This window comes from Solanum lycopersicum, chromosome 9, assembly GCF_036512215.1.
Source record: "Solanum lycopersicum chromosome 9, SLM_r2.1".
In the NCBI taxonomy this organism is placed as follows: domain Eukaryota; kingdom Viridiplantae; phylum Streptophyta; class Magnoliopsida; order Solanales; family Solanaceae; genus Solanum; species Solanum lycopersicum.
In genome coordinates, this window is record NC_090808.1 from 55,592,852 (window position 1) to 55,618,147 (window position 25,296).

Below are 25,296 nucleotides of genomic sequence, written 5' to 3' on the forward strand. Positions count from 1 at the left end.
AAGATGCGGCTCACTCTTGAAGTCAGTGCACTGATCTCTAGTCTTGTAAGCGAAGTCTGATAATAGCCGCTTAAAAATTCCTTGTACTTAACAAAAATAAGAGCAAGTGCAGAATCAGTACACAACCACCATGTACTGGTAGAAACACGCGCATACCCCGCTAGTGCAATATAAACAAGTTATACAACATTATAATCACATGCATATATACCAATTTATACAACATTATAAACATGACAATTTGAAAACATATTACACATGCTTATAACATCATTGTTCCTCTCACAAAAACCCAAACCCAAACAGTTAGCTTGCCGGAACATGGCACTTTGATACCAAATATACTAGAACATGGAAATCCGATCCAATATTGTGATGGGACGTGGAAACCCGATCAAAAGTTATGATGGAATGTAGCAATTCTATCCCCATTCGTACACCACAATCACAATCACAAGTATATCATCAATATCATACATTTACATCATGATTTCATGGCTACATCATTCATCTCTCTCTGTTACAACAATTGTGATAAATATTGTAACATTCATATACATACATGTATCACAATGAACCTAGAACATGCATACATCCCACAATCATGGAATCACAATGATCACATACCTCGAAATAAAATTTAACCCTAAGAGACTTTATCCTTCCTTTTCCAAATTTGTTCAGCTTGTTTGTGGTATACAAACAATAAATAATACGCATGATTCAATAGAAAATCACCAATTAACCAGATTAATAACAATTCTATGAACCAAAGATCAATCCAAGATCCAAACTAGTCAATTTAGGGTTAAATTACTCCATAGAATCTATTGAGAAACTCTTCCCCAGCAATATTAACCCATTCTATTACATCCTACACATCAAAAAGTGAATTCGCGCTCATCCTGCTAGAGCGACAACCACTTTGTTTTAGCAGCGTCACTGTAGCGGTATAAAATCCCCCTTCCATGGCACTTCCGAACCAATGAGTCCCCCCATTGATTACTATGATTGTTAATCTCGTTTAGTACGCTACAACAGCGCCCATCTCGATGTAGCGGCACCCTCACGCTACAATGGCATAAATCGAGACATAATATTTTTAGGGGAATTTCAAGTCCCTTTTTTTACAACACACTCTAACTCCACTATGCTCAAAAAATACCATTAAAATGATCTACTTATCCAAATTCAATTTCTAAAGTCATACAAATTGAATTCCTTATGTACGACACAAAAATGAGAGGTCAGTAGTTCTAAAGGTATCTCAAAATGATATTGCCGAAGATGAGGAAGATATTACTTATTTGACTATAAGGTTTAAACAAATAGTAAAAAAAAACATATAGGGTTTCTAAAAAAGGGAAACTCTAATAGAACAACTAATGAAAACGACCTCAATTATAAATGCAGAAATCCAGGGCACTTTATGAAAGACTCTCAGAGTCACAAACATGAATGTCCAGACATCAAAGAAATACTAATCAGGTGGTGAATAAAGTCCTTGGAGTATGGGAAAATGGCTCTAGTGATTCTGAAGATGAGATGCGCAGAAAAAATGATAGTCTCATTCTCAAGGGCATTGACAAATGGTCAAATCCGATTAATGAAGATAACCAAAATAATGATGCAAAACAGGGCAAATCACTTGCTCTCAAGGTGTCACAAAGTGAAGTACATGAATTAAATGAGAACATGGGCTATTTGACTCGAAGATATCAAAAAATTGTGAGAAAATGTCAAGCCAGGAGAGCACCCCCAATCGCGGCAGGCATCATCGTCCTCATAAAATACTCAGACAAGCCCTTTGCATTTGTCATAACATATCATTGGCTAAAAATCCTTGAAAATTAAAAATTGTTTTGCATATTATGTGAAGTATACTTAGACTTCTCGCTTAGCAACATGATAACATGAATACGATAGTCAAAAAACTGTCTAACATAAAACCATCTAAAGAATATGAGTCTTGGACTTAGCCAATACAATGTGAATATGCCATATAGGCCTTACTAAAATAGAATTCAATAGTAAAAGGAATAAAGAGTATCTCTTAAAACTACAAAAATCTTTAGAAGCTAGAGTAACAAAAAGATATTATCTCCGAACATGAGGACCTACCAAAACTTGGAGAAAGAGTTCCAAGCTTATTCAGTTGACCTTCTTAATCTTCAATGGTCGAACCCTACATTTGTAATTATATAATGTAAGGGGTTAGTACGCCACATGTACTAAGTATGGGTATATGTACGTAAAAATTTAAGGACATGCATGAAAAAAGACCATTTATTTAGAAAACATGCTAAGTAATTGAAAGCCTTTAATGCACATACAAGAGAGCATATACAAGATATCATATACAAGATAAGGATCACCACAACATAAAGCATGCTCATTGAATAGAGAAAGAGTTTTGAGAGACATGAGAGGGATTTGTTAATTCTGTTTTCTGATTTGGAGTGCGTGTATATGGTTTGAAACAGACCTAAAACCATTATAGAATCTTCCCCTAAAATACCAAAAAGAACCTCACTAAAAATGATCCTTTTTGTGAAGTTAAAGTGACTTAAAAATGACGCAGATGAATCTGGGAAGTCGCTGCACGTCACTGGGGGCAGTTTCACATTTATTTTTGAAAATCCGAGTTGAGGCAGTCGACCTTGTGCTATCTGTGCGATGCGCAGTGCCTTCCACATCTTGGCTGCCACTAGCTTTCTTGGGCAGCTTACTCGCCAATGTTTGGGTACTTTTCAAACACCCTTCAGTTGGTCCCTGGGGAGTCGTTACTGGATGTTTAGACCCTTTGTACTGTATTTTACCTATTTAAAGTCTCGTTACAAGTTTTGGACATGATTTGACACTCCCAAAACATCACCAAACATACAGACGTCTACTAGTTCAATTTAGCTTGTTTCTAAACGTCAAGATCTTTGTTTTTTGTTTTGGATCTAATCTTTTCTAATTGAGTTAATTACATCATTATAGGTCTGGAAACATAATTTTAATAATTACTTAATAGGCGAAGCTCTACTCTAAGTCATGGAACTTCTGGAGTGTTACATTAACACCCCTTACGAACATTTATCCTCGAACGACACTACAATCTTTTGGAGGGTAAGAGAGACTCAATACTAGAAGCCTCAATACTAGAAGCCCCACCACCAACAACATATAATCATAATAAGTCAGATCATAGGAGTACTTCACCACTTCTTTCAACACATACCTATACATTACACATAGCAACTCAATTCATCATGCACAACATATAGGAGCTCAACATTTCATAACATATAATGAGGAACTCCTTCTCAACATCAGTATGAGCTCAAAAATACATCAAAGAGTAACAAGGCTATCATTCTTCTTAAAAAAATAACAAAAACAACAAAATTAGAAGAAGACAAGATGCATACACATTTCATTTAAGTGCGAAAATAGAGTATGAAGGCATTTTTTAAAACTCAATTTTGTACAACTTGTACTAAAACATGCACCTTTTTAGAAAGCAAGTCAATTTCATATTACTCATTTTTTTCTTTATTAATAGGAATGTCTAACCTCAAGGGGTAAAAATATGAGGGTAGAGGGACTTCATGTCGGCTTCGGCTTCCCATGTTGCACCCTCAACAAGATGGTTCCTCCATAAGACTTTTACGGAGGCAACCTATTTGTTCCTCAACTTCTTGACTTGGCGATCTAGGATCTCAATCAGATTCTCTTCGTAAGAGAGGTTCTCATACACCCCTAAACCTTCAATAGGTAGAATAGACATCGGGTCGCCTATGCATTTCTTGAGCATAGAAACATGAAACACCAGATGAACTGAATCTAGTTTACTTGGTACTTTCAACTCATAGGCAACTATTTTGACCCATTTTAAAACCTCATAATGACCAACATACTAGGGAATTAACTTTCGCCGTTTTCTGAATCTAATCACCCCTGTCATAGGTGAAATCTTCAAATTGACGTGATCACCTATTTCGAATTCAAGATCTCTTCTCCTATTGTCGGCATAAGATGTTTACTGACTATAGGCTCTCTTTATTTTATCTTTTATGACCCAAAATTTCTCTATAGCCTCATAGATATTCTCGGACCAAGAAGTGAAGACTCACCAACCTCAAACCATCCAACAAGAGACCCAGATCTCCTAACATAAAGAGGTTCAAAAGGTGCCATAGGCTCAAATAGTAACTACTGTTGTAGGGGAGAACTCAATCAATGGAAGGTAATCATCCCAAATTTTCTTAAAATCAATAACACAGGCTCCTAAAATATTTTCTAGGGTATGTATGGTATGTTCCGCTTGACCATCTGATATACCGTGGTTTCACGGTATAATTAATACTTTTTCCTTAAGTTTAGTGTGTCCGTAAGCCCTTTTTGTGCTAATTTTGATATAAGTTTCTCTTTGTTTTGCATGAAATCTGTCCAAAGCTGAATGTGGAGATTTTGAGCAAAAAATGCAGAAGAGACCACCTACGGAGCTTATGACGGTACGTCATGCCTGTGACGGACCGTAGGTGGCAGCGTAGAGAAGCTACTGAAGGAAGATGGGAAAGTCTGACCAACTGTGGGATTACGAAGCTTGGGACGGTCCGTCATGGCTATGACGGTCCGTCCTGCAGGTTCGTCGTGAAGATCAGAGATGTGATCCCAGTACCCAGATTCCAAGAGTTGAAGTATTTTGAAACGAGACCCTCGACGGACCGTTGTGCCTATGACGGTCCGTCACACTTGCCGTCGAGGGGAATGAAGAAAGCAGCAGAAGAATTGCACAAAGTATGGGACGACGGAGTTCATGACGGTCCGTTATGACTACGACGGTCCGTCGCGTGGTCCGTCGACCCAGCCGAGTTTTGGCAGATTTCCAGTAATTAGAATCCTTGTTTAATTAGGTTTTTATTTTTTTAAAAATAGTTCGAAAAACCTCATTTTTGAGGTTAGACTCTGTGAGATTAAACATCATATTATTAGACTTTGTGTTTTAGTGTTTGATTTTTGGAGATTCTTACAAGTAATTTTTGGTGATTAATCAAGCAAATTTTCGGACTTTATTCTTTCTCATTGAAGTAAGTACATGAATTCTTGTTTAACATATTTGAATATTGTGTTTATGGCTATGAGGAAATAAACTCCATAACTAGGGTTGTGGGAACCATAGACAAATAATGAGATAACCCCTAGCTAAAATAACAATTCTAGAATAGTGTCTTGCATGTATTGATAATTCTTTCGCTTAGAAGTCTTTTTAACGGATGATCAACGTTAGAACTTGCCTTAATGCTACTTGCCGGACCAAGGAGGTAGATAATAGGAAAAGAATTATTAACATAGATTTAGTGTATACTATCTAATAGGCTAGTATTGATTGGTACGAGGTAATAACTTAGTCAAATATCGAATACGATGCTTAATATGAGGTAAAGATAAGGGTTAGGAAAGCAACACACGTAGCCAGACCAAGGTGCGGAGTGAGATTTTCTAGATGCCGGACCAAGGATTTAGAAATACATAACTTATCACTTTGCATGCAAGATACTAGGAAAGAATTGTTATAGTTAGAATTATCAAGTTATGAACCTGTGGGGAACACGTGAACCCTAGTTACTTTGATTAATTGATTAAAACCCAAAATTAAAAGTTGTTAAGTGTCTCTGTCAAGTTTGTTAGTTATTTTTACTTATTAGGAAATACAAACCCCCTTTTTATGCTTTTATTTTCTAAGGAAGTCATCAACCGAACAATAGTAATAACAAGTTGAAGTTAAGTCTAGACTATATTCCTTGTGGGAACGATCCCAACCTCACTAGTTGGGTTATTTACTTGACGCGACCGCTTTACTTCTCATTTGAGAAGTAAGTTTGAGCTATCAAATTTTGGCGCCGCTGCCGGGGAATTTAGCTTTTACATTAACTTGAACTTCTTACTATAGTTTAGTTGATATTTTCTTGACTTTACTTTGTTTTATTGTTTTTTATTTCTTTTCAGAACTATCCTCCTTGTATGCCAAATACACGGAGAGAAAGAGAACCGTTGTTTCCCTACGATCACGAGCTAGAGCGTACACTATGAAACATGAATCGTAATTTGGGAATCAATGATGAGGATCCAAACCAGAACATCCCAGCTCCGGCTGATGTTCATGGTCAGTTGTTAGCCGATGCTCCGGGTGAACATCAATAGAGGGGACAGAATCTCGCTCCACGGCCCCAAGCATACTACAGAGGCTATGATAACATAGCAGATTCGGATGGGCCACTAGTTTTGCCTCCTCTACCCACAGGCCACACTTTTGTGGTAACTAGTAGTCTGACGCAAATGCTCACTGCCAGAGGTTTTTTTTCAGGGCTACCTTTTGAGGATCCACATGCCCATATAGCTAAGGTAAGGCAGTGTGTAAAAGTTGTGTAGGGAGGCCTGATTTGGATCTAGATGTAATAGGTCTCAGAGTGTTTCCTTTCTCACTGACGGGAGAGGCTGCTATGTGGTTTACTGAGCTCCCATACAACTCCATCTTCACTTGGAACCAACTACGGGATGTCTTCTTAGCATGCTACTATCCGGTCTCCAAGAAATTAAACCACAAAGACAGGGTGAATAACTTTGTGGCATTACCAGGAGAGTTAGTTAGTAGTTCTTGGGATAGATTCACCTCATTCTTGAGAAGTGTTCCAAATCACCGTATTGATGATGAATCACTGAAGGAATACTTCTATCGAGGACAGGATGATAATAATAAAGCGGTGTTGGACACTATAGCATGTGAATCTTATGGAGAATGCCCTTATGCTGAGATCGCTGAGAAATTAGAGAAAATCTCCCGTAACAACAAAGCTTGGAGTACTAGAAAGTCCGATACAGGGAGAAACACCTGCGCAGTGCAGTCCACTCACAACCCAGCCACAGATGATATTCGTGAAGAAATGGCTCAGATGAGAACTGAGCTTGGGCTGGTACTAAAACATGTCACTAGGGGTGCAAAAAAGATTAATGCAGTCAACTACTTGGCTAAACCACCACCTCCAATCGATGAGTGTTATTATGAGGAGGATTCCTATGCAGTAAATGAACAGATGGGGGGTTTCCGACCAAGTGCCCAAGGCTCTAATCAGGATAATTGGCGCCAAGGTCAAGGGAACCAAGGTCGGAACTATGGTAACTACAATCGTGAGGGTCATTATGTCCGAGATGGAAACTACAATCGCGACAACAACTTCAACAAGGGTAACTATGGTAATAGAAACGACAGGAATGGACCCCATGTTCCTCCTCAAAATCGTGAAGTTACTCCTAGGGATGGTGGAGGTAGTATGTCGCGAGTTAAGGATATGTTGCATAAAATGATGAGGAGGTTCGATGCTAGTGATGATCACAATAAAGAGTTGAGGAATGATTTAGCGGGTATTGGGCAAAAAGTTGATACACTTGCAATATCGATTAAGCAACTTGAGTTACAATTGGCCCAATTATCTGCAACTGTGAACACACGGCAACCGGTCACTCTTCCTAGCAACACTGTCCAAAATCCGAAAAATGATGGACATTTTATGGCAATTACTACCCGCCGTGTTAAGCAAACCATTGACCCACCTATGCCATCTAATGAGAATGAGGTGACAAAAGACACTGATAAAGTGGTAAATATTGATGCTAATTTAGAGGATAACATTGCAGAAGATGCTGAAGTGCCTAAAAAGATAACTCCCATGCCTAGGATACCACCCCCATTTCCTCAAAGATTAGTGAAAAAGACTGTGGATGGCAAATATCGGCGTTTTATAACAGTGTTGAAGCAACTTTCTATCAATGTCCCTTTGGTAGAAGCTTTAGAACAAATGCCCGGTTGCGCCAAGTTTATGAAAGATTTGGTCTCAAAGAAAAGATCGGTTACTTTTGAGGATGATGATAGAATGCAGCATTGTAGTGCTATTGCTACAAGATCTCTGGTCCAAAAGAAAGAAGATCCGGGTGCGTTCACTATTCCTTGTACAATCGGGCTATTACATTTTGCGAAAGCATTATGTGATATGGGGGCAAGCATAAATCTTATGCCCCTCTCGATTTACAAGAAGTTGGGTTTGGGTGATCCAAAGCCCACTGCGATGCGGCTACTAATGGCTCATCGAACAGTAAAACGGCCCATAGGGATACTTCATGATGTGCTAGTAAAAGTGGAGTCATTCATCTTTCCTGCCGATTTTTTTATTATTGATTGTGAGGTTGATTTTGAAGTGCCTATTATCCTTGGGAGGCCATTCCTAGCTACGGGAAGAGCCTTAGTAGACATGGAAAAAAGGCAGATGAAATTTCGGTTGAATAGTGAAGAAGTGACCTTTAATATTTGTAGGTCCATGAGGCAGAGTGGTGAGCTCCAATCGGCATCTGCTATATCCTACAACATGGGTGAGACAATTGAGACACAAATAGAAGAACATCTAGGTGTCGAAGCATTAGCGGCAGTGATAATGAACTTTGATAGCGATTGCATTGAAGAGTATGAGTCATTAGTCGCGGCTCTTGACCGAGGTGATGTTCGGTTTAAAGCGAAGAAATTTGAGCTTGATATGAAGAATCGCGAGTCCCCACCCACTAAACCATCTACAGAGGAAGCTCCAAAAGTTGAATTAAAAGCTCTCCCACCTCATCTTAGGTATGAATTCTTAGGAAATGGTGACACTTTGCCGATAATCATTGCATCAGACCTGGATGAACAACAGGTTCAGAGTTTGGTGAAGGTACTAAAAAGGTTCAAAAGAGCTATTGGGTGGACCATTGCGGATATTATTGGGATCCCTCCTAGTATTTGCTCTCATAAAATCCAACTCATGCCTGATCATAAGCCGAGTATTGAGCACCAGACACGCTTGAATCCTCCTATGCAAGAGGTTGTGAAGAAGGAAATTATCAAGTGGTTGGATGCTGGAGTAATCTATCCAATCGCCGATAGTAGTTGGTTATGCCCGGTTCAGTGAGTACCTAAGAAAGGGGGAATCACTGTGGTCCCCAACGAAAAGAATGAACTTGTTCCAATGAGACCGGTTACTGGATGGAGGGTGTGTATGGATTACCGTAAACTGAACTCATGGACTGAAAAAAACAATTTTTCTATGCCCTTCATGGATCAGATGTTGGATAGACTTGCCAGAAAAGGGTGGTATTGTTTTCTCTATGGGTATTTGGGGTATAATAAGATTTCTATTTCACTAGAAGATCAAGAGAAAACCACTTTCACTTGTCCATATGGGACTTTTGCGTTCAGAATAATGCTGTTTGGGTTGTGCAATGCACCCACAACCATTCAGATATGTATGATGTCAATATTTTCTGACATGGTGGAGAATACTATAGAGGTTTTTATGGATGATTTCTTTGTGATTGGTGATTCATTCGAGCGGTGCTTGACCAATTTATCTGAGGTTCTTAAGAGATGTGAAGACTGCAATTTGGTACTAAACTGGGAAAAGTGTCATTTCATGGTGAAAGAGGGTATTGTGTTGGGTCATCGCATTTCAGAAAAGGGCATAGAGGTTGATCGAGCTAAAGTAGAGGTAATAGAGAGACTTCCCCCGCCGATCTCTGTGAAAGGTGTGAGAAGCTTTCTTGGGCATGCAGGTTTTTATCGGAGATTCATCAAAGACTTTTCAAAGATTGCACACCCATTGTGCAAATTGCTGGAGAAAGAACGTAAATTTTGCTTTGATAAATCCTGTCTTAAAGCATTCGGTGAGCTAAAAGAAAAGTTAGTGTCTGCGCCTATCATTATTTTTCCGAATTGGAACAGTCCATTTGATGTAATGTGCGATGCTAGTGGGGTGGCTCTTGGTGTAGTATTGGGACAGAGAAGAAACAAAAGCCTTCACCCAATTTACTATGCTAGTAAAGCCCTAAATGAAGCCCAGAAGAACTACACAGTAACTGAGCAAGAACTCCTCGCAGTAGTCTTTGCTTTTGAGAAATTTCGCTCCTATTTGCTAGGTACTAGAGTTATAGTGCATACTGACCATTAAGCATTGAGATATTTAATGGCGAAAAAAGATGCGAAACCAAGGCTGATTCATTGGGTATTACTGCTGCAAGAATTTTATTTTGAAGTGCTGGATAGAAAAGGGACTGAAAATCAAGTTGCTGATCATTTGTCTCGTCTAGAGGATGAAGCTATGAGAGAGTTAGGGGATAAGACTGACATTGATGATACTTTCCCCGATGAACATGTATTGGCTGCTTCACAAGACTTTATTCCATGGTTCACAGATTTTGCGAACTATCTGGCGAGTGATATTGTTCCATCAGACTTGTTTTTTCATCAAAGGAAAAAGTTCATGCACAATGTGAAGAAGATCTTTTGGGATGAACCATACTTGTATAGGATTTGTGCCGACGGGCTTATTCGGCGTTGTGTGCCAGAATGTGAAATGTTGAGTGTGTTGGAGGCATGCCATTCTTCACCTGTTGGCGGACATTACAGTGGTATCCAAACCGCTCACAAGATATTGCAATGTGGTTACTATTGGCCAACTCTTCATCAAGATGCTCATGGGTTTGCTAAAGCAAGTGACAAATGTCAACGAGATGGTGGTATTTAAAGAAAGCAAGAGCTCCCTCTAAACCCCATTCTTATGATTGAGTTATTTGATGTGTGGGGTATTGACTTTATGGGCCCTTTCGTGAGTTCTCATGGGATGAAGTACATTTTTGTAGCAGTTGTTTATGTATCTAAATGGGTCGAAGCCATAGCCCTCGCAAACAATGAAGGGAAGAGTGTCACTGCATTCTTGAAAAAGAATATATTCTCCCGTTTTGGCACTCCAAGGGCCATTATTAGTGATGGGGGATCCCACTTCTGCAACAGATTGTTCAAGGGGTTATTGGAGAAATACGGTGTTCGCCATAATGTGGCCACTCCTTACCACCCTCAAACTAGTGGGCAAGTTGAAGTATCGAATCGGGAGATAAAATAGATATTGTCCAAAACAGTGAATGCTAGTAAAACGGATTGGTCAAGGAGGCTTGATGATGCTCTTTGGGCCTACCGGACAGCTTATAAGACTCCCATAGGTATGTATCCATACCAACTTGTATATGGGAAAGCTTGTCATCTTCCAGTTGAGTTAGAGCATAAAGCCATGTGGGCTATGAAGAAGTTAAAAATGGATTGGAGCGAAGCTGCAGAACAACGGTTAAATGGGTTGAATGAACTTGATGAATTTCGCTTGAAAGCCTATGAAAGCTCGCTCTATATAAAGAAAATATGAAGAAGTATCATGACAACAAAATTGAAAAATGAGAGTTTATGGTCGGGGATTTAGTTCTTCTATTCAATTCCAGATTGCGCTTGTTTCCAGGCAAACTCAAGTCCAAATGGACTGGTCCTTAAACGGTTACCCAACTATTCCCTCATGGAGCTGTTGAGTTGGAAACTAAGGAGGGTGTTCGGTTCAAAGTGAATGGACAGCGCATAAAAATCTATCTCGGGCATGCTGAATCGGCGAATGAAGTGATCGAGCCATACCATCTTGATGAAGTCTGAGTAATCAAGTGGCCCCAGTCGTGCCGCGACATTAAATCAGGCGCTTGTTGGGAGGCAACCCAATACTTATCGTCTTTTTAATAATGGTAGCATTTTTTCTATTAATGGGTTTTAAATTTGTAGGCACATCACCAGGAAATTCTGCAGAAAACTACTCCGCAGTAGCCACGGACCGCGAATGCAACGGACCGTCGTATGCATCCGTCACACCAGGTACGTATTTCTGTCATTTTTGAAATTAGGGCACACACAACGGATCCTACGACGGGACGTCGCAAGTGCGACAGACCATCGTCGGGGAACCGTCGTGCGATTAATGAAATCTACCTGACCCGACCCGGCTGGACCCTTTTTAAAATCTTACCGTTTATACTCCCCCTTCCATATTCCACCCCATTACTTCCTTATTCCCATCATCTCCACTCTCTTTTCAACTTCCACACTTCCCCTCACTGATTATTGCTCCCAAAATCCTCCAAAGCCTTATACTTATCATCCACTAGTCGGTGCTGCAGCTGTAGGTGTCTATCTTGCCAGAATCATTCTCCGTTTGTTTTCTTGTCCATTTCCAAGGTATGTGTCTCTACATTTATACTTATTTATCTTGCATTGTGGTTTTGTAGTTATTATTATCTTAGTTCTTAGTCGTATACTATTTCCTCTATATAATTATGTCTAAACCTAGGCTCAAAATGTTCGTATGTGCCATGTTGATAACCCTAGGCATAGGTGATTTTGCTTTGGTAGTTTCCTAGGTCGTTGGGATACACATATAGGTCCACAACACTACAAGACCATGTGGGTTCATTGAGGATGCGTAGGGTACCCCCAGTTCAAACACTGCTACTCAGAACGAGACCCCAATGACGGACCGTCGCACACACTACGGACCGTCGTAGGGTCCGTTGCACAAGCCCTAGCACCCCTGCCCAACGACGCCTGGACGGACTACTGTCTTCATGACGGTCCGTCCTGCACAACCATTCTGGTTGTCAGAGACCCTGTTTCTAAAGGTCTCTCAAAATTTTCTAAGTGCCCTACGACAGACTCTTATGACGCACCGTCATACCCACAACGGTCCGTCCTGCACGACCGTCGTGATGGTAAGAGACCCCTCTAAAAAGGGTCTCCCAAAATTTTCTAAGTGTCCTACGACGGACTCTTACGACGGACCGTCGTACCGACGACGGTCCGTCTTGCACGATCATCATGATGGTCAGAGACCCCTCTGATAAGGGTCTTCCAACATTTTCTAAGTGTCCTACGACGGACTCATACGACGGACCGTCGTACCAACGACGGCCCGTCCTGCTTGACCGTCATGAAGGTCAGAGACCCCTCCTTCAGGGTTCTTTCTATATACATTGACCATGTACAACACGACGGACCTCATGACGGTCTGTCATTTCCACGACGAGCCGTCATCTAGCCCGTCGTGTGATACAGTTTCACTATCACTAACACAGTATTTTAAATGTTTTATGTTGTATGAGCTTGCCTGTCTTGTTTGACATTACTCGTACTAATAGTGGTCCTTTGCAGGTACGATCTACTATGGTACCCAAGCAAGACCGAGCCTACGCACGCGGGCGATCCAAGTCTGTTGCCCCGTCTGCACGCTTGATCATCGGGTATGATGATGAGCGGGACCCTGAATATGTGCCTCCAGGCACTTCCGCACCTTCCCAGTGCTGCACGTGGCCCCAGAGCCACACCCAAGACGGTGGCGTCTGGCGTAGTCACTGCCTCCCAGTCTGATGAGGAGCACACACTGACCGGCACACCCTCTGGGTTAGCCACACATGAGGAAGGAGCTTCTGGCTCCTTAGGAGTATCCTAGTCTGAGGAAGCTTAGGCTCTGCTGAGGTTCCCGCACCCGCCACTGCTGCAGCGTCGGCCTTGTCTGATGAGGCTGACAGTTCAGACTCTACATCCGGCGCACCAGCCAAGGTCCCCACCCCAGCCTCTGAACAACCAAACCAGTGGTGTGTCGAAGGCCAGTTTCAAGTTTACTCCGACGCCAAATTCCTGGCTGATAAAGGAGTAATGACTCGGACACTCACCTTGGAGTGGCGGGTACTTACAGGGAGTCTTCCATCGATGCCGGAGATCCACAACCTATTCACCAGGCATCGCTTAGAGTGGACAGCCCGTCCGTTGGGACGATACAGCGAGGAAGTGGTCCGAGAGTTCTACACATCCTACGTAGCGACTCTCCGATCACAGATCGATAGGCGGGCTGCTCCCGCTAAACAGGCCCCACTGGAGCAGGTTCGAGTCCGGGGCGTGCAGGTCGACATTTCCCTGCCAGCTATCCGCCGGTTCTTATACGGCGAGAGTGCAGATGCTACGCGGACTCCCCATACTACCGAGTTTGACTACCGCTGGCAGATAGTGAAGGACGGCCAGTTCTTGCACGAGTAGGAACTGAGAGAGACCACCAAGATGTGGATGGCCCTGCACCTATCAGTCGACGGAGAGGGTGCAGATTGGGTCACTGAGCCGAAGGGGGCCATCAAGAAGGCCAACCTCATGTTCGTCGCGAAGTTCTTGTGGCTGCTCGTCCGTCACTGCCTTTCCCCCACAGCTGCTGATAACATCGTCCCTTGGGATCAAGCAGTGTTGATAGCGGTGATGATAGCCGGATTCGAGGTCGGCTTCGCATGGCTTCTCCAGGCAGTCATGCACGAGAGAGCATTCAAGGTCACTACTACCTACCCCTTCCCGTGTATGATTTTTGCTCTTTGAAGGACCGCAGGTGTGCCCATATGGCACATAGATCAGTTGAAGACCCCGCAGGGCACCGTTGACATCGGACTCATCAGAGACAAGGCCAATGAGTTGGCCCCACGTCGAGGGCCCCGTCTAGAGCTACCACCACTTGCTGATGATCTTGCGGATACGGTGGACCAGGCCCGCACCGCTACACACGCGTCCACTAACACTACCCTAGTCGAGTCTATCCCGGGTAGTAGCCCAGCCCCGAGCTCCTCTCGCACAACACCTCTACCGTTACCGGCCCCACTTGCTAGGGTCCAAAAACTGGAAGCACAAATGGACACCCTTCTGCATCATATCCAGTCGTGGATGCAGAAGTCTATTACAGAGTGTGAAGCGCGTATGGAGAGGAAGATGCGGCGGAAGATTGCTGAGGTTCACCAGCGCCTCGATGCATTTGAGTTGAGAGTGTTAGCCCGTCCAGCCCCTCCGGTAGATGTGTCGACTGTCTAGGCTGCAGTCGATAATCTTCGTGCAGACATCGACACGATCTTAGAGGTGAGAGTGCCGGAGCCTGTCGAGCCTGTTGAGGACACTATATTGGTGGCCCTGTTTGCTACTTCAGAACTTCCCCCACCTTCCCCTCGAGAGAGTGCCAAGAGGCATAGGGGTCGATCAGAGGATGAGGCACAAGCAAGGAAGAAGGAGCGCCGAGAGATGGAGGACGCGAGGAGAGCCTCACTTGCTGAGGCGGAGGCACACCAAATCAGAGCATCGCAGATAGCGGATGGGGCGTCTAGCTCCCGCACTGTAGAGACAGCAGGAGGCACTACTGATTGTGCGGTTGTTGCTGAGGACATCACTAAGGGTGTCCAGATTGCTGAGGACACCACTGAGGGTGTCCATATTGCAGAGGAGGTGGGTTCTGGGAAACCAGACCCACCAGCTTGTTGATCGACGGCGCTATGCGCCACAGGTTTTCTTCACCTACCCCTCTAATCTTTAGATTTTTTTATGCATTGGGGACAATTGCATGCTTTTTTGTTGGGGGTGGGGTAAATGGAAAGTGACTGTTAGGGTGAAGTCTGAGTAGCCCAACTCACTATCCTCTTTTGGGGTTTTCTTGCCTGTGTTCTTTTTCCCCAAAAGACTAATTACTTTTTCTGTTGAACCGGCACATTATATCTTTTGTACATAGTTTAACTCTGAATCATGATGGCTAAAATGATATCCCGATAAAACTGGAAAATATTGCATGACTAGGCGTAGTAACTGATAATTGTGTGGATCTAAACATGAAATAGAGTTACACCATTGCATTACCCTAAATCTTCAAGTCAAACTAGGTGTCTGATAACCTGGTATAGTGATGAGATGTCAAGTGAGTGTGAGGAAAGTTGAATAGTCCAATACTAGTACTAAGCTAGAACTTGCCTGGTTAGTCCTGCTAAAAGTAAGCTGTAACAGACAATTAGGAAAGGATCATAGGCCCTTATTAAATATAGCCCATTTCTATCCTAAATAAAAAAAACCAAATTAAAGTTATCCTTCTTTGATCCAAATAATTTGAGCTTAAAATTAGACCTTTCTTTTTCACCCCAACTGATCTTTTCTGGGAACAATATGTTGGCCCTGGTCCCTCCTTGGACATGTGCACCTCATCTTATGCCAAAAGCATAAGTTGAGGGTGGCTAATGCATAAACAACCTTCGTTATGGCCCTGACCCGACTTTGGGTATTGAGTACCTTGACGCATGGCAAAGCCATGAGTTGAGGGTGGCTGTTTTGAAGAATGCTCTTGAAAGTGGGGTTGAAAGAACAAAGAGAGAGAAAGAACAAAAGTAAAGTGACTCAAGAACTCATTGAAAGAAAAGTAAAGAAAAAGAGAAATATTCAAGAATTACAAACAAGAAAAGAAAAGAGTTACTTACACAAATTAAGAAAGAAGGGAAACAGCAAGGTGAAAGAATAGGAGAAATTGGGCGAGATAAAGTGATAGAAAGTGGAAGGTTTAGCAGATATGTCAAGGAGGGAAAAAAGTCACTAAAGTATACCTAAATATACCCTACCTGACTCTGAGCCTACGTTACAAGCTAAAAAAGTCCTATCGTGATCCTAAGGGTTGTATAGAGAACTTAAGGCTGTGAAAATAAGGGCAAGCTTATGGCAATAGGTATGAATGAGTGTGACTTTGTTCTGAGAGCGAGTGTTGAAATGTAATCCTTACACTCAAACTGAAATCATTGTGTGAAAAATGAGGATTTTGTTCTAAAGTGTGGACACTAGTTACTAAATCGGAATTGTTAGCACCTCGGTGAGAAATTGAAGAGGATAGGTGTTAGTGCGTGGTGAGTCTGTGTCATGTTTGAATCCCACAAAATTCAAGCCTAATAGTGATAGCATGCATAGATTTGATGAGATTAATCGGGATTGATAGCCAAATGATTGCAAAGGATAAAACATGAATACTATGGTACAAAGATTGTGTAGTGAGTCATAGTGCGTCGCTTGAGGACAAACAACGAATTTCAGTTGAGGGTGTTGATATACCGTGGTTTCACGGTATAATTAATACTTTTTCCTTAAGTTTAGTGTGTCCGGAAGCCCTTTTTGTGCTAATTTTGATATAAGTTTCTCTTTGTTTTGCAGGAAATCTGTCCAAAGCTGAATGCGGAGATTTTGAGCGAAAAATGCAGAAGAGACCACCTACGAAGCTTATGACGGTCCGTCATGCCTGTGACGGTCCATAGGTGGCAGCGTAGAGAAGCTGCTGAAGGAAGATGGGGAAGTCTTACCAAGTGTGGGATTACAAGCTTGTGATGGTCCGTCATGGCTATGACGGTCCGTCCTGCAGGTTCGTCGTGAAGATCAGAGAAGTGATCCCAGTACCCAGATTCCAAGAGTTGAAGTATTTTGAAACGAGACCTTCGACGGACCGTTGTGCCTATGAAGGTCCGTCACACTTGCCGTCGAGGGGAATGAAGAAAGCAGCAGAAGAATTGCACCAAGTATGGGACGACGGAGTTCACGACGGTCCGTCATGACCACGACGGTCCGTCGCGTAGTGCGTCGACCCTGCCGCGTTTTGGCAGATTTCCAGTAATTAGAACCCTTGTTTAATTAGGTTTTTATTTTTTTATAAATAGTTCGAAAAACCTCATTTTTGAGGTTAGACTCTGTGAGATTAAACATCAGATTATTAGACTTTGTGTTTTAGTGTTTGATTTTTGGAGATTCTTACAAGTAATTTTTGGTGATTAATCAAGCAAATTTTCGGACTTTATTCTTTCACATTGAAGTAAGTACATGAATTCTTGTTTAACATATTTGAATATTGTGTTTATGGCTATGAGGAACTAAACTCCATAACTAGGGTTGTGGGAACCATAGACAAATAAATGAGATAACCCCTAGCTAAAATAACAATTCTAGAATAGTGTCTTGCATGTATTGATAATTCTTTCGCATAGAAGTCTTTTTAATGGATGATCAACGTTAGAACTCACCTTAATGCTAGTTGCCGGACCAAGGAGGGAGATAATAGGAAAAGAATTATTAACATAGATTTAGTGTATACTATCTAATAGGCTAGTATTAATTGGTACGAGGTAATAACTTAGTCAAATATCGAATACGATGCTTAATATGAGGTAAAGATAAGGGTTAGGAAAGCAACACACGTAGCCAGACCAAGATGCGGAATGAGATTTTCTAGATGCCGGACCAAGGATTTAGAAATGCATAACTTATCACTTTGCATGCAAGATACTAGGAAAGAATTGTTATAGTTAGAATTATCAAGTTATGAACCTGTGGGGAACACGTACACCCTAGTTACTTTGATTAATTTATTAAAACTCAAAATTAAAAGCTGTTAAGTGTCTCTGTCAAGTTCGTTAGTTATTTTTACTTATTAGGAAATACAAACCCCCCTTTTATGCTTTTACTTTCTAAGGAAGTCATCAACCGAACAATAGTAATAACAAGTTGAAGTTAAGTCTAGACTATTTTCCTCGTGGGAACGATCCCAACCTCACTAGTTGGGTTATTTACTTGACGCGACCGCTTTACTTCTCATTTGAGAAGTAAGTTTGAGCGTATCACCATCTATCAAAGGATGAAAAGCGGTGCTAAGATTCACTTGAGTACCTAAACCTTTTTGGAAAGTTTTCAAAAACTGAGAAGTGAATTGGACACCTTTATCCTAAATGATGAACAAAGAAATCCCATGAAGACTCACAAACTCATTAATGTAGCTTCTTGCATACTCTTTGGCTATATAAGTAGACTTAACGGGGATAAAGTGGGGAAATTTGGTCAACCTATCCACAATACCCATATTGAATCATTTGCCTTATGTTTTGAGGCAACCCAACAACAAAGTCCATATTGATGTCTTCCTACATCCAAGTAGGAACATCTATGATTTGGGTTAAAACACACGGTTTTAGATGCTCGACTTTAACTTATTGGCAATTTGAACACTTAGAAACAAATTCCGCTATATCCCTTTTTAAACCATCCCACCAATAGACCTCCCTAACGTCATGATACATTTTGGTGGTACCCGGATATATAGAATAACGGGTAAAATTGGATTTCTCAAATCCTTAACATCCGGTACACAAAATCTCCCTTGGTACCTATGAACACCATCCCCCTTTGGGAGAATGAATCATTGAGCTTACAAAGTACCGATTCCTTCAACTCACTGAATAGAGGATCAAGATATTTCTTATATATCACCTCAACCACTAATGAGACTCAGAATTATGATGGACCATGAGACCACCATTTGGAGTATCCTCTAATCGCACACCCAAACAAGCCAACCTATGAACATCTTTCACTAGTTCTTTCTTATCTTCTTCCACATGAGACACACTCCTCGTAGTTATATGAATCAAAGCATCCGCAACCACATTGGCCTTTCCCGGGGTGGTAAAAACACTCATGTCGTAATCTTTCAAAACTTCTAACTATCTTCTCTGTCGAAGATTCAACTCCTTTTGTGTAAACACACATTGAAGACTTTTATGGTCAGTAAACACATAAACATGAACACCATACAAGTAATGTCTCCATATTTTTAAGGTAAAAACTACGGCCTCTATCGCAAGGTCATGAGTTGGATAATTCTTCTCATGAACTTTGAGTTGCCTAGAGGCATAAGCTATCACCTTTCCATGTTGCATGAGGACACATCCTAAGCCCACTCGGGATGCATAACCATACCCCACAAAGCCTTCATTACCCTCGATAAAGTCAACACCGGAGCGGGGGTAAGCTTAATTTTCAACTCTTGAAAACCTTTTTCACAAGCTTTCGACCACTCAAACTTCACCTTTTTTAGAGTCAAAGCTTTCAAAGGAGAAGGAATAGATGTAAATCCATCAACAAACATTCTATAGTACCTAGCTAGACGCAAGCTTCTTATGTCGGTGGGAGTCAATGGTCTAGACCGATTTCTACCCACATCCATCTTCTTCGGATCGACCTTTACACCCTTACCAGAGATAACATGGACAGGAAAAGCAATTGAACTCAACCAAAATTTACAATTGCTAAATTTGGTATAAAGTTGGTATTGTTTGAGGACTTGCAAGGCCAACCTCAAGTTTCTCTCATGCTCATTTTTGTTTTAGGATTGTATTAAAATCTCATCAATGAAAACAACCATAAATAATTTGAGGTAATCTCGAAAAACTCTATTCGTTATGTCCATAAACACCACCGGGGCATTTGTTAACCCAAAAGACATCACTAGAAATTCATAGTTACCATATCTAGTTCGGAAAGCTGTTTTGGGAACATCTTCTCCTATTACCCTAAGTTGGTGATATAATGACCTTAAGTCAATCTTGGAAAAATAGTTAACACCTTGGAGTTGATCAAATAGATCCTTGATCCTAGGGAGAGGATACTGGTTCTCTATGGTGACCTTATTGAGTTGACGATAATCAATGCACATCCTAAGGGACCCATCCTTCTTCTTCACAAAAAAGACCAGAGCACTCCATGGAGAAATATTAGGTTGAATGAAAACCTTGTGTAGTAAATCCTTTAGTTGGACCTTCAACTCTTTCAATTTGGCCGAAGCCATCCGATATGGAAAAATTAAAATAGGGTTTGTATCCGGTAATAAGTCAATGCCAAAGTCAATTTCCTGGTCGAAAGAAACTCCGAGAAGGTCATCACGAAAAACCTCTGGAAATTCCCTGAGTAAGGGGACTAACTCAATAGGAGGAGTTTCACAATCTAGATTGTTAACCATCACCACACAATATAGACAACCCTTGGCTATCATCTTACAAGCCTTCAACCAAGAAATGATTTGACCCCTTCAAATCGAATTTCCCCCTTTCCACTCTAAAATGGGTTCATTTGGAAATTGAAACTTCACCACCATCGTCTATCAACCTATGGAATCAAAACAAGCATGAAGCCAATCCATACCCAAAGTGATATCAAAATCAAACATGTCAAGTTCTTCCAAGTCAACAAAAGTAACTCTATTGGGCAGCATTACAGGAAATTTCCTATAGACTCACGTTGCACCTACCGAGTCAACCATAAGGGTTCAATCAAAACATCGGGAAGTATATCAAACTTCCTAACTACCAAAGGTGAAACAAAAGAAAGGGTAGCACCTTAATCAAGCAAAGCATAAACATTAATAGAGAAGACTTGTAACATACCAGCCAGAACATCCAGAGAGCTCTCTTATTCACCCTTAGCCTTGAGTGCATAAAAATCGTTCCTTTTTGGAGCTTCAGAGGTAGGACCGCTTGATTCAGTTTTACTACTCCCCTTTACTTGACTTCTCACATTAGGATAATCTTTCACCATATGGCCAGCTTTGCCACAACCATAACAACTATTCATTCCAATAACACATTCATCCACTTGTTTCTTACCACACTTACCAGATGTTGGTCTTTCTCTTGGCGAATCAACATTTTTGCCCTTTTAAGATTTAGGGTTAGACACCCTATCATTGCGAGTCTTGGAGAGATTTGAAGGGACTTGGTTTGAAAACCTCTTCTTGAACATAACTACTTTCAAAAGACCTTGCCTTCTTAGCTTCTCTATTCTTCTTTCTTAGACGACTCTCTCTAGTAGTTTCGCATGGACCATCAACCTACAAAGATACATGTTTTCTTGAAGAATAGCTGATCAACATTCTTCTTCAAGATCTTCGGACACGCCCGTGACATGATGACTCACTTCATACCTATCATTCAAAACCAAAAAGAAAGCATATTTGGACAACTCAATGAAATTTAAGTTGTATTCCTTAACACTTTTACCTCCATGACGAAGGTTGATGAACTCCTTTAACTTAGCTTCCCTTTGATCCCTTGGTAAGAATCTATCAAGAAAGTCTTTTTTAAAGATCTCCCGAGTCACGGGACCACCTCTTAAAGCCCGACTATACTTTCATTGATTGTACCATGTCTGAGCCACGTCTTTGAGTTGATAGGCAGAAAGCTAATTCTTTTCAATAGTACTCACCCCCATAGTAAAAAAAATCTTATAGACCTTATCAAGGAAGTATTGGGGGTCTTCATCGACCTTGAATCCAAACAACATAGCAGGATTCATCCTCGTAAAATCTCTCAGACAGGCAACCATATTACTATCATATTGGTTCTCCCGAGGTACAACCTTCCAGTTACCTTGTGCCGTAATGGCATGAGATTGAGTGGTGTTGGCTTGGGCGATTTAGAGAAGGGCTTCCCTTACCTCACCATACTTCATGGCCGGAGGATTGACCGAAACTTGATCATTCACAATAACTTACTCTTGAGGAGGAACTCAATTTCCTTGGGGAGTAGCTCTCGCATTCGCAATCTCTTCTCCCGCTCTTCTCGTGGTTGTACTTCTTGTGTTCATCACCTATAACCACAAGAAAGGCATTAGATTCTAAAATACACAGAGCGTCAAAACTCTAGAGGCACGACAAAGGATTACCAATAAAAGACAATTTTTCTAATCATCACATAACATCTCATTTATAATTGTGGAGCAATTCACAACCATGAACAAAACACTATATTATGTTGTTTAGTGAGAGATTTACCCTAGGTTTTTTAACCTCTTGATCTGATACCAAGTTTATCACGACCGGAAGCACCCCCAATCGCGATCGGCATCTTAGTCCTCACAAAGGACTTAGACAAGCCCTTAGCATTCGTCATAACATATCCTTGGTTAAAAATCGCAGAAAATTAAAAAAACTTTTGCATACTATGTGAAGTATACTTATACTTCTCGCTTAGCAACATATTAACATACATACGATAGTCTAAAAATTGTCTCACATATAACCATCTAAAGAATACGATTCCTAGACTTATCCAATACAATGTCAGTATGACATATTGGCCTTACTAAAATAGAACTCAATAATAAAAGGAATAAAGCGTATATCTTAAAGCTACTAAAATCTTCATAAACTACAATAACGAAAAGATAGCATCCCCGAACATGAGGACCTACCAACATTTTGAGAAAGAGTTCCAAGCTTCTTCAATTGACCTTTTTAATCTTCAATGGATGGACTCTACATTTGTAGTTATATAAAGTAAGGGGTTAGTATGACAACATGTACTTATTATGGGTATATGCACGTAAACAATTAAGTACATGCATGATTAATTACAATTTCTCTAGAAAATATGCGAAGTCATTTGAAAGCCTTTAATGCACATACAATAGAGAATATACAATATAAGGGTCACCACAAAATAAAACATATCATAACCAAGCCATATCATCATAAAGACATATTAACATTTCATGTTCAATTGTTCATATAAACATAACATGCACAACACTTACCAATAATCACATCCCAAGCCTACAAGTGCAATGTTCATGTGAAGCCCTTTAACCCCACATAATCAAGTACACAAGATAGGAGACCATAAAGAGTGCTTTGTTTCATACAACTTACATCATAAGTAGTCATCATCACATACAACAACATAGACCATTTTATGTTCATTAACATAGTCAACATCATATAAGAGAAAAATCATATATCGTAAGCATTATACATTTCATATTCATATTACATGAGAACAATTTCCTAGGATTTCCCTTAGAGTCAACTTGAGCAACGTATAGGTAGAGTCTCATACCCTACCTATACTAAGTAGACTCCTTAAGTCACCCTAGTAAATGTCCATTTACTTGTCATTCATTTTACTTCAGGGAATAATTGCCTTAACTGACATTAGACCATGTGAGATTAACATGATATCCAGTTTCATGAAACCCCACACTAAATGAAGGTGGTCTACATTCCAAGGTAGAACCAAAAATATAAACATAGCATTCTAGGTGGATCCACTAGCTAGCATTCCTACGGAGGCAACATAGTTAAAGAACTAGGAGATATATTATAGACTCATAGTTTCACAATTACATGACAGCCTCTATCTCATGGGAGTCATGGAGATATATTATAGACTCATAGTTTCACAATTATATGCCAGCCTCTATCTCATGGGAGTCATGGTGAACATACCTTCCAATTTGGGAAGGGACACCTCTCATATCTAGTTCACTCGGTGCTAAGATAAAGTCCCTTTTTGAATTGCCTTTAAGTTATCATTAATCATTAGTCTTATCATAGGCCATAGGATATTGAATCGTCATTTAAAAATGATCATAAGCTTTTTAACTCTAGATGAGAATTTCCTTTTATCGCAACCCTTCATTTGTGATATTAAAATATCATAATCATAGTGTGTAAGGCATAAAAGAGAATATCAGCAACCTTGCATTATCATATACTTACCATGATCCCACATCTAACGTATTCATAGCCCAACATATATGCATAGAAACATCAATATTAGGCTAACATAAACATAACGGAGAAATCATGACTTTAGAAGACTTACCTATTGCTTCCAAGAATCTTCATCAAGAACTTACACTCAATTCACAACAATCATCCAATAATATAGTGAAATATTCAATAACATAACCAATCCCAAACACTCTAGTCATACATAATACCAATTAATAGTTAGGGTTAAGGGAAAGAGGTTGATTTATGAGTTCATTCAAGTCATAGTTCCAATGCCCACATTTACATGACATTAAGTGATACATATAACAATAACAAATCCATTATTTAGGTAGAGAGCATGATTCACACGAAAACCCAACATTAAATATCAATTACCCAACTAATAGATACTTAATTAGTCAAACAAAATCATTATTTTTCATCATTAGTCATAAATCTCGAGGTAGAAAGGAAACCCGTTTGTAGAGTAAAAATCCTCGGAATTGAATTGTTGGAGATCATATTTGAAAGGAACTTTTGGGAAAGTAATCCCAAAAGTGAAAAAATCATACCTTATTGATGAATTAATGTAAGAATTTTTAATGAAAACCTTGGATACTTCGTCTTCTTCCTCTAGCTTTCTTGTTCTTCAATGGTTGTCGAATAGAGAGAGAGTTTTGAGAGAGATGAGAGGGATTTTTTAATTCTGATTTGGAGTGCGTGTATATGGTTTGAAACTGACCTAAACCATTATAAACTCGTGCTCTAAAATATCCAAAATACCCGTCACATAAATGGGTCTTTTGTGAAGTTAAATTGAGTAAAAGATCATGCGGATGAATCTAGGAAGTGGCTGCGCTTTGCGGGGATAGTTTCACATTTATTGTTGAAAATCCGAGTAAAGGGAGTAGACCTTGTGGAGGCCCCGCATCGCGAGGCACATTTTGCATTTCCTTATGCTAGCTGCAAGACACGCAGTGCCTTCCACATCTTGGCTGACACAAGCTTCCTTTGGCAGCTTGCTCGCCAATGTTTGTGTCCTCCTAAAGAACCTCTCTGGTAGTCCTTCGGGAGTCGTTACTTTATGTTTGGAACATTGGTACTATATTTTACTTATTTAAAGTCTTGTTACATGTTTCGGACTTCATTTAACACTCTCAAACCTTCACCAAACATAGGGACATTTACTAGTTTGATTTAGCTAGTTTTCGGACGTCACAATCTTTCTTTGTCGTTT

The 25,296-nt window shown here is 40.5% G+C and overlaps 1 protein-coding gene across 1 annotated transcript; it reads right to left on the bottom strand.

The window, feature by feature from the left end:
- Positions 1-19,460: 19,460 nt before the first annotated feature.
- On the bottom strand, positions 19,461-22,410 carry LOC138338598 (uncharacterized mitochondrial protein AtMg00860-like). The gene is made up of 3 exons (XM_069289576.1): positions 22,353-22,410; positions 22,059-22,153; positions 19,461-19,760 (listed from the first exon to the last, which is right to left on the bottom strand). Exons 1-3 carry the CDS (start codon positions 22,408-22,410, stop codon positions 19,461-19,463), a joined length of 453 nt encoding a protein of 150 aa, XP_069145677.1.
- Positions 22,411-25,296: the final 2,886 nt, after the last annotated feature.

Bases quoted from the DNA above. Each gene is read 5' to 3' on its own strand.
- LOC138338598 (XM_069289576.1), bottom strand. From the start codon at position 22,410: ATGCCGATCGCGATTGGGGGTGCTTCCGGTCGTGATAAACTTGGTATC. The intron at 22,154-22,352 runs GTTAAAAAACCT...TTGTGGTTATAG, and splicing joins ACTTGGTATCAGATCAAGAG to GTGATGAACACAAGAAGTAC. The intron at 19,761-22,058 runs GTAAGTTATTGT...ATCTCTGGTAAG, and splicing joins AATTGAGTTCCTCCTCAAGA to GGTGTAAAGGTCGATCCGAA.